Here is a 10,336-nt window from a genome sequence, read left to right on the forward strand (position 1 = left end):
AGAGAACAAGGAGACCAAAGAAAATAAACTAAAATAAAAAATAGATAATTATAGAGAAAATATATATAATTTTAAAAAAAAACAAAAAAAAAGAGAATATGACACAAATTTATAGACTATAAAATTTAAAAGAGAAAAAATAAAAGATAAAATCTAAAAGAGAATTTTCAAGAGAAAAAAATAAATAAAATTAAAAAAAAATTAAAGAAAAAATTTAAAAAAATACAAACACCGAGAATTATAGAGGAAAGAAAATCTAAAATAATTTTTTAAAGAAACTGGGAAGAGAGAAGAAGAAAATGAAAAATGAGAGGGAAAAAGAAGAAAAAGAAAGAAGGGGGAGAGATAAAAAATGAGAAAATAAAAACATAAAGAAAAAATAAGAGTTTTAAATTTCATGCAAGAAAGAGAGAGAGAGAGAGAGAGAGGGGGGGGAGGGAGGGAGATGACAGAAAATAAACCAAAAAAAACAAAGAGAACAAAATTTAGACATCAAAGTAAAGGGAGAGGGGGAAATAGGGAGAAAATTTTTAAAAACAAAAAGAAAAGAGACTAAATAGATTGTGGAGCAAAGTTGTGCTACTCACTTGTCAATGTCACAAAGCCTAGAGTAAGGAGGAAGAAAAAAATTAAAAACAAAAAGAAAAGAGGTAAAATAGATTATAGAGCAAAGTTACGGTGCTACTCACTTGCCACATAAACACAGCGGTCTAGTGTTTCATGTGTGCACAGTGTGCACAAAACACTAGTAGAGGTTATTTAAGAAAACCACAATATCAATCCAATGAAAACCACTACAAATGTGAGAGAAAATCAAACATTTCCAAAAAAAAAATTAAAAATACATAATTGTGTGCAAAAAAACTCTATACACCAACATAAACAACTTGTAATAAGTTGCCCTTATTTCTTTGCTATTATGCTACACGAATTACAATCTAATGAACTATTTTGGATGTGGCTTTTGATTCATTATGCATTTATCTACCAATTTGTAAAAGTGAGCAATAAACAATTTGCTTGTAACCAATTTGCAACTATCAAATGCAATAAGCACTTCACCCCCAATAAGAAAGCAAAAATAGTATGAGCGAAAACCACTTGCAAAAGGACAATAAACAATTTGCTTGTAACCAATTTGCAACTATCAAATGCAATAAGCACTTCACCCCCAATAAGAAAGCAAAAATAGTATGAGCAAAAACCACTTGCAAAAGGGCGTGAGCAATAAACAATTTGCTTGTAACCAATTTGCAACTATCAAATGCAATAAGCACTTCACCCCCAATAAGAAAGCAAAAATAGTATGAGCGAAAACCACTTGCAAAAGGACAATAAACAATTTGCTTGTAACCAATTTGCAACTATCAAATGCAATAAGCACTTCACCCCCAATAAGAAAGCAAAAATAATATGAGCAAAAACCACTTGCAAAAGGGCACCTACTATGACTAAAAATAAGTACATGACTCACTTGCCACTATACCTAGGGTCTTCCTCAAGATTATTTCTTGTTGCATTTCTTTTTTAATAGTCTTTTTGATGCATTAAGCTTTCGAAAATTGCATGGAAATCATAAAAAACCACTTGCAACCAGGCTTTCAACATTGAGTGAGAACAAATTGAATTATTTTGGATTTATTTTTTTTTTGGGTTCATTAAGCTTTTTAACTACTAATTGGCTTTTCATAATTCTCAAAACATGATACTGAAAAGCTCATGTAAAGAAGCTACCATGAAGTTATGAGAAGAAAGCAAAGTATAGTAGGAGAGGTTTCTACCATGACACTCAAAACAACAACAGTAATTAAATAAGCAAAGGGCTCATTATTTGCCAAGATTTTTTCTTTCTGTGTACCATCTTGACTTACAAGCTGACTACATCCTTCTACATGCAATGCACCACCAGCATGGCATGGCTTAGATTACCTGGGCTTTTTCCTCATTAAGATCTCTTTCTACGGCACCTTCAATGTGAAGTATCAGACTAGATCCTTCAACATAAAAGGCACACACCAGCATGGTGGTATGGCTTAGATTAAGAAGTTTTCTCCTTCTATGGCACCTTCAACACAAAGTATCTGACCAGAGAGTGCATGTACCACAATTGAATATCAAGTTCACTTCAGTATGCAAGAGTGGTAAACAGGTTTTTCATAACACACCACACTAACATTGAAAAATTTTAGCCATAGAATGTTGACGTATGTTCACTTTATTATGAAGCAGGTGGTATAATTCTGCATGCAGAAGGTAACATATAGGTTTTACACATTTACACATCAGCAACAGAATAAAGATCAATATGTAATGACAAATCAGAATACAACTGTCAGCATACAATGACAAATCAATATAGACAATGGTGTTGAAGGAGGACAGTACAATTCTGAAAAGAAACATTCCTTTTCTGCCTTCCACCTAAGATCATAATCAAACCTTCCATTCCAGCTTTCCACTTCTAACTTCATTTTCAAAGAAAGAACCAAACCAAACTTTCATTGTATTCATGAAGCAACCTGTATAAGTATCCATTAATTCTGACTATAAAAACAGGATACCTGCCACTATTGACAAACTAGGAGTACATAAGAACTAAGAAAAATTGAGTCTAGAACTGCATGCTTACAATGGAACAACATACCTGCCACTTTTGATAGGTCCATCTGAAAAGGACAGAAAAATCCACTTTTTGAAGCCACCAAGCAAATGCTAAAGCTAATGCTGATAGATAAATATCTCCCAGTGACATTTTCCCATGCTGGTAGATAAATAGGCCCCGGTGACATTTTTCCATGCTCGTCGGCATACAACATATATTGTTGGCATTGTCAGAGGACAAGCCTGGCTTTTCAAACTTTCAACTCAAATACTGTATTCAAAAGCACAAAGTACTTGCATTTTGAAACCTCAGCTTGACAATTTCCGTTAACATCACTAGCAGTACCCTTCATGCCAAGAGCAAAAAGCACCATTACATTGACTATAGAAACTGCAGAAACTTCTCGAAGCTGATTCCAGTTAGATTGTCAGCAACTTCAGTAATTATAACTTCTTGCCTGAAACCTTTACAAATGTTAACAATTTGAGTAACAATGTTCCTTCCTCAACATCACTACAACATCAGCAGGTTCCTGGCCTGGGCATGTTTCATGAAGTGAGACTGCAGCAATTTGTTTCTCCAGCCTGGCACACCACTTGACCTTGCAGCATAACACTGAATAATAAACCAAGAGAAGAATTACTGCTAACCACATCCAGGCCTCTGTCCTGACCTGAGCATATTTCGAAAAGTGAGACTGCGGCAATCTGTTTCTCCAGCCTGGCACACCACTTGACTTTGCAGCATCACTCAATACTAAACCAAGAGGAGTACCGCTAAACCATGTCCAGAAGCACTGGTTAGAAAACTAAACAATGTTAACCACACCCAGAAATTTTCGTGAACAATTCATCTGTCCAGCCTGGCAAACTACCATCACCTGTCAATGACTTGATTGGTAAAGCTACTTCCTTAACACCACTGCATTAGCAGGTGATCTGAGCATGTTTCATGAAGTGAGACTGCAGCAATTTGTTTCTCCATCCAGCCTGGCACACTGTGCAGCTTATGACCCAATAACAAAGATGAAGTAAACACGCCCAGAAATTTTCATGAACAATTCATCTGTCCAGCCTGAAACACTTCCATCACCTGTTGACAACTTGATTGATCATGCTCCTTCCTCAACACCACTGCATCAGCGAAGGAATGCTGTTAACCATGCCAGAAATTTAATCAGGCCCACCACAAATTGGTCCTTACAGCCTGTGCATGATATTCACAACCTGAGACTTCAGAAAAATTATCTGTCCAACCTAGCACACTACCATCATCTTGCCAGTTGACTGCAGCAGACAGGCTCGATAACCAGGAGAAAAGGAAATATTGCTAACCCACATCCAGACTAACATACCACTTCATTCTGCAGCATACCACAGGATAATAAACCAAGAAGAGGGAAAATGCTGCTAACCACTTCCAGATAACCACATCAAAAAACAGGTTATAACAACCTGAGACTGCAGCAACTTATCTCTCCAGCCTGGCATGCTACCATCACCTGCTAAGTTGATTGTAGCACAAACACTTCATAACGAACCAGAGGGAACACCACTAACATGCCCAGAAACTTGACCAGGCACAAAATATACAAATTGTATGATTCATACTTCAGCATAAACTTGGGACTGGCTCCTTCACGTGATAATCCTAGAATGATTAATGCCCTATTATCATATTAACTGGTAGTTTAGCACCATTAATTTTTAACAGCCACTCCATAAGCAAGTCATCACTTCAAACTAGCTAAGGAAATGTCCTTCTCTATGCACTGCCAACTCAATTGCTCGAGACTGGTGCAAGTTGGGAATTTTTACTAGTCACAACAGCCCTCTGACAAGCAGGATAAGCCATCCATACACCTGCTTTAGTATTTACAAGCTGAACAACATCAGGAAATCGTATTAACTGGTAGTTTAGCACCATTAATTTTTAACAGCCACTTCATAAGCAAGTCATCACTTCAAACTAGCTAAGGAAATGTCCTTCTCTATGCACTGCCAACTCAATTGCTCGAGACTGGTGCAAGTTGGGAATTTTTACTAGTCACAACAGCCCTCTGACAAGCAGGATAAGCCATCCATACACCTGCTTTAGTATTTACAAGCTGTACAACATCGGGAAACTGTTTTAGGATGCATTGAAGCCTAGTAAAGCCCAGGCCTTCTTTATCCAGGTCTTTACCACTTGCATTTAGGAAGCCCTGTCGGATCTTAGTTATGTCATAGCCATCTTTCTCTACAGTCATCAGCTGACTCAACCAGCCTTTCAAATCCCTGACAACCTGACCCTGTCTTACATCCTTGTCATTTTCCTTATCTTCTTCTAGCTGATCAGTACAGAGAGATTGTCTTGAACTGACTGGGCTTGTCCTACATCCATCACGACATGTAAGACGAAGTACAAAAACCCCATGTTTCACAACTTCTACATGGGCTACATCTGAAATGTCATTTATAAGTTCCTGAAGTTTTGCATACCCCAATTGTTGAAGATCCAAATGAACCCCTGTTGCTTGTTGAAAATCTTTGGGAAGCATAGATAGGTAATAGTCATTATCCCCTTTGATTATCTTAGGAATCAGAATTTTTAATTTGTCCAAAATGATATCTTTGTCAGACAGCCTCTGGACAGAATTATGACTTGGTGTCCCAGCCATCTGAGATCCACTTAACACCCATCCCTCTGCTGGTTGAGTTGAGGACCCCACATCACTACTCCCATGCTTAGTATGTGCTACTTCTGGTAAAGCTTTAGTATTGATAGATAATGGTGACCAACGTGAACCATTTCTTCTCAACCAGTTTTTCCGCTGTATAGCCTGCTGTATAAGCTGCATGATTTGACCTATGGCAAGATTTTTAATGCACCCAGAGCCTAAATTTTTCAGAATGAAAGCTGCATCATACCTGATCCAATGTAAAGAGAGGTGTTAATGAAAACTCACATTGTAACTCATAGGAGTGCATTGTACTCCTGAAAAAGTAGGGAATAGTGGTCACACAACAGAGGTTGTAGAGCACAAATACTGCTTACCGGTTTCGGGAGAGCAGAAATTTTTGCCGGTTCTTGCTATTGAGCAAAATAGATTGAAATTCTTTCCAGACTTCCTCTGGGAATTCATGCTGCATATCGCCAGGATCTACACGGCTCCATGGCCCTTTATTATCAGGAGGAAAATACATAACCACACCTCGGTTGCTAAACTGTGACTTAATTACCTGCTGTAGCTCCACTGCTGTGCTTAAAGTCTGCCCTACATCAAATCTTTCATGTTGAGGATCCCAATATTGGATACACTCCAGTAAATTAGATTCAGTTGGTGCGAGCATATCACGTTCGAGAGTCTTCATAGCTTTATAAACCTTATCTAAATACACATCGTGCCCAGGAACTTCCATTTTCATTGCACGTGCAGGGCCTGCTGGAGCAGGATTGTTAGTTCCAGACGAACCCACAGGCCTAAATTCACTTAAGGTATTCAGCTGCCTGGCTTCATTAAGGTTTGAAGTTTGTGGCAAAAAATATGGAGGTCCCGCAGAATTTGAGCCAACAGTGGAAGAAAAACCATTTGGAGCTGGCGGAAGACCAGGTCGAGCAGTATTAGGAGGAATACTAGGTCGAACTGGTCCCACAGGGTTTGCGCCAGCAGTGGCAGAAAAACCATTTGGAGCTGGTGGAAGACCAGGTCGAGCAGTGTTAGGAGGAATACTAGGTCGAACTCCATTTGAAGCTGGCGGAAGACCAGGTCGAGCAGGATTAGGAGGAATACTAGGTCGAACTGGTCCCACAAGGTTTGTGCCAGCAGTGGTAGAAAAACCATTTGTAGCTGGCAGAAGACTAGGTTGAGAATTATTAGGAGGAATACTAGGTCGAACTGTATCTAAAGGAACACTAGGTCGAGGTGCACATGGGGGGAAATTAGTATGTGGTTGTAAGTTTTGCCATGTGTGTCCATAACGTGATGCCTGTCTGGCATCAACTGGTAACGGGGAAGGACACACACCAGCAGGAACTGGGGCACCCAAAGGTCCATCCATCATGTTCCCCGAGGAAGCAGTTCTCCCATCTCCAGCATACTTCCCTTTTGCTGGTGGTTTTTGAGATGGAGAAGGATACACACTAGCAGGAACTTGGGCACCTGAAGGTCCAGCCACACTGCCCCTTTTATCTTCCCCTTGGACATTCAAAGTTTCAAGGTTCAAAGCCTTGGAGGATCTACTCTCAGACATCCCAGAGGACACAGTTCTACCATCTCTGCCATACTTCCCTTCTGAGAGTGCTTTTTGTGGTGATGCAAAGCCATTAGAAATAGGACTTTGATTGTGTATATCTGACTTTATATGTGAGCTTGACTTATATGGAAACTTATCAAATGAGCCAGAGGACAACCCTGTCAAGCCAGCATCATGCATTTGAGACCCCTCTTGTGCTACTTCATTATGTGGAGACAGTTCAGGCTCTGCCAAATGTCCTTTTGCCAGATCTTTCCAATTCCAAAGCTTGAGAGCTGCGCCAAGAAGAGCAGGCTTGACAAACTGTGCTGGACAAGCAAGTAATATACTGTACTTTTTCAACCTGAGCCGATGCAAAGCATTTGCAAAGTCGCCATCTCCTGATATGAGAAGTATGTGGGCAGGTGGAGAATTATCCAAAGCCCAGAGCAACATACCCACTAATATAGCCTTGTCAGCAGCATCCTTGTTTCCTGTAAAAAGAATCGAACAGCAGGAAGTTAGTGTGAAAAGTTCCACACAGGAAGTTAATGTGAAAAGTTCCACAAATGGCAGACAGGCGATCACGAGTTTCTCTTTAAGGGTTGACTCTTGAGCTTCTGGTCAGAAATACTACAATCCCATGCAGGAGAAAAGGCAAGAGTTAAAAAGGAAAATGCCATAGCATCACAATCCAAAGTAGTCATCGTCTAGTTAAAGATCAAGTCTGCTGCATACATATGCCAGGGTAGAGATGCAAGTACAACTCATTATAACTGCCACGCATTTACATGGTAGGGACTTACATGGAATCAAGCACAGGGCCTCCACTTCTTTTCAAAGGAAGAAGTAGCTTCCAATACCAGGGACTAATTCACCAAGCAATAAAAACAAAGACTAGCATAAAAACGGTAAGTACATAATGCAAAACTCATTCTTTCAAACCACTCCAAGTGATGATAAGAAATGTTCTTCAAAACTTGATCTCTAGCCTTTAATTGGCAGACGGAACATGCAGCAAACTCAAAAGAGCTAACTTAAATAACAAGAACTGCAACTTACAAGAGTCCAGCCATATGCTTGTTTGCCACATTAGACCACAGGACCAAGAGACATCCTTCAGCAATTGGAAACTCACATTCAAAAGAAAATATTATCATTCAGCCCAGCAAAACATGATATCTAAAATACAAAGCAACCTTTCAAAGTTCTCACAAATCAAGCAAGTGACAAATACTAGCATAAAGACAGCACATTCAGCCCAGGAAAAATGCGATGCTATCTAAGATTCAATGCAGCATTCAAACTATCAACATTGTCTCCTTCAGCGGCCATTGTTACCAAGGTAATGACTGATGATAGAGCAGAGAAATAATCATGTGATGCAAACTCGATCCCTAGCTGATATGATGACACCTTCTTGATACTGGTTGTGATCATGTGTATTTGAGCCATGTATGTGACACCAATTACTATTATCATAGAAAACATTAACATGTGGAAAGAAACAAGTGTATAACCCAACCTCGAGGAACATGATTCAAGGTAATGCCAGTGTCTGATAGAGCCTTCTGTGTGATATGCGACAGGATCTGAGTGTCGCCAAAGACCTGAATTTCAATGGGGCCTACCAGATTGGCATGGTGAAGGGCAGTACTCAGGTTCTGCGCAATAAAGTGAGGATCAACATCCTTCGGCACACCACAGTTCTCAATGTCCCACCATATTGAGATCTTAGACTTGTCTTGGTTCCCCTCTCTCATTTCTTCTGGCAGCAGAACACCATTATGATCACAATATGAAACAAGAAAACCCAATGAAAACCGAAAAAGCTAATAGATGTACATTGTAGCATCGCTTCCTGACAGAAAAAGAAAGTAATGGGAAATTGAAACGATCAAAAGGTAGAGCACGTCTTGACACACAGAATAAGAAAAACCACTGTAAATCCCCAAAAACTAACAGAATGGCGTCATCTTCGTGACGCCACAGGAAGAAGGGGGAAGGGGGCCACGCATGAGATTTTGAAAGAATCTACAGGTAAATCGTATCTCAACACAAAGAATAAGTAATACCACTGGAATCCAAAAAACTAGCAAATCTTCTGCAGGAAAAAGGAAAAACATAAGATGTTGAGAGAATCTACAGATAAAGCATATATTGACACAAAGAATAAGAAAACCAATTAAAACACCAAAAACTAACAAAATGGCATCATCTTTCTGCAGGGGCAAAACAGACAACATGTCATGTGGAAGATAATTACAGGTAGAGCGTCTCTTGACACACAGAATACGAAAATCCACTAGAAGCCTTCAAAAGCTAACAGAATAGCATCATCTTTCTGCAGGAAAAAGAAAAACATCAGATCGAAGATGTTGGAAGAATCAACTGATAAAGGGTCTCTTGGCACAGAGAATAAGCAGAAACCACTGCAAAAGCCCAGTAAAATTAGCAGAAATGGCAGAAATCAACAGATCATGGCATCACCTTCCTGGCGGAGAAACAACATGAAACCCTGAGAGACGCTACAGAATAGAAAGCCTCCCTTCCTGAGGAGGATCCTTTGTGGCACTGTATGTCTGCCGGAATCAAATCACACAGGAGAGCCCGGAGCAATTGATTGAGGCGTTTAGAAGCGTATGGCCATAACTGACAACGCAAGGCTAGCCCAGCCGTAAAGGGCGAGCGATGGGGCACGGGCAGGAATGAGACGCAGGCAGGATGCACACAGGTATCCGTTGGAGAGGAGGGTAAACGTTGGGAACATTAATTTGACAAGGTTATTTACAGAAATCCAAAGCGGAGTCTCTCTCTCTCTCTCTCACCCGACACTACAATGATTCTTAAAAGCACAAAACACGGCATACTCTTTAATTTTTACGCGTTTTAGATGCGAAACGCTAGTATATCTTTTATCTTTGAGAATGAATGTATCATCATCATCTATATGTATATCTATATCTATACTACATTATTATCTATATCTATCTATACTATATTATTATTTGAGTTACAAGTTCGGGAAAGTGTGAACCACCACAGTGCTCCCGAAACTAACTCCCAAACCAAACCAAAGTGACCATTTATGTCACATGATTGGGGGTAGAATGAAAGGTAACTGACCATTTATGTCACATGATTGGGGGCAAAAGGAAACGTGGTCTCCTTCCACCACCTTCTCTTCTCTTCTCTTTTCCTCTCACTCTCACGCTTCTTCGTAGAAATATTACTTCTCTATGTCAGACAGAGAGACTATAATAATGCTCCCGTGGGGTAGCTTCCTGGTCGCCTCATCTTATACTCCCTCTCTCTCTTTGACGGCCAGTCGTCAAAGAGAGAGAAAGAACGTGTGTTCTCTCTCTCTCTCTCTGATAACGACTGGCCATCAGAGAGAGACAAAGAGTAGTAATACTATGGCAGGGCGTTTGGAGTACTATGGCGCGTTTGGAGTACTATGGCAGGGCGTGCGGTGTCACGCCATTGGTGCCGAAGAAGGTAGCGTCTATACTACATTATT

General features: G+C 39.9%; 1 protein-coding gene across 9 annotated transcripts; it reads right to left on the bottom strand.

Moving 5' to 3' along the window:
- Positions 1 to 1,864: 1,864 nt before the first annotated feature.
- On the bottom strand, positions 1,865 to 9,660 carry LOC148025539 (uncharacterized). Of its 9 annotated transcripts, none has more exons than XR_015693113.1 (5): positions 9,307 to 9,660; positions 8,342 to 8,584; positions 5,639 to 7,310; positions 2,645 to 5,511; positions 1,865 to 2,081 (listed from the first exon to the last, which is right to left on the bottom strand). XR_015693113.1 is itself a non-coding variant. In XM_087692733.1 (5 exons), the coding sequence occupies exons 3-5, from the start codon at positions 8,577 to 8,579 to the stop codon at positions 4,608 to 4,610; spliced, it is 2,814 nt and encodes a 937-aa protein (XP_087548859.1). In that variant the 5' UTR covers positions 8,580 to 8,581; positions 9,083 to 9,160; positions 9,307 to 9,660; the 3' UTR covers positions 2,483 to 4,607. The 9 variants fall into 9 exon arrangements, 7 of the variants coding, with proteins under 7 accessions (XP_087548859.1, XP_087548858.1, XP_087548857.1 ...); XR_015693112.1 differs by lacking the exon at positions 1,865 to 2,081 and adding an exon at positions 2,483 to 2,519; XM_087692733.1 differs by lacking the exon at positions 1,865 to 2,081 and adding an exon at positions 9,083 to 9,160 and having other exon boundaries at positions 2,483 to 5,511; positions 8,342 to 8,581.
- Positions 9,661 to 10,336: the final 676 nt, after the last annotated feature.

This window comes from Lygodium microphyllum, chromosome 14 (assembly GCF_053477565.2).
Source record: "Lygodium microphyllum isolate KBCC chromosome 14, Lygodium_microphyllum_v1.1.10, whole genome shotgun sequence".
Lineage (NCBI taxonomy): Eukaryota > Viridiplantae > Streptophyta > Polypodiopsida > Schizaeales > Lygodiaceae > Lygodium > Lygodium microphyllum.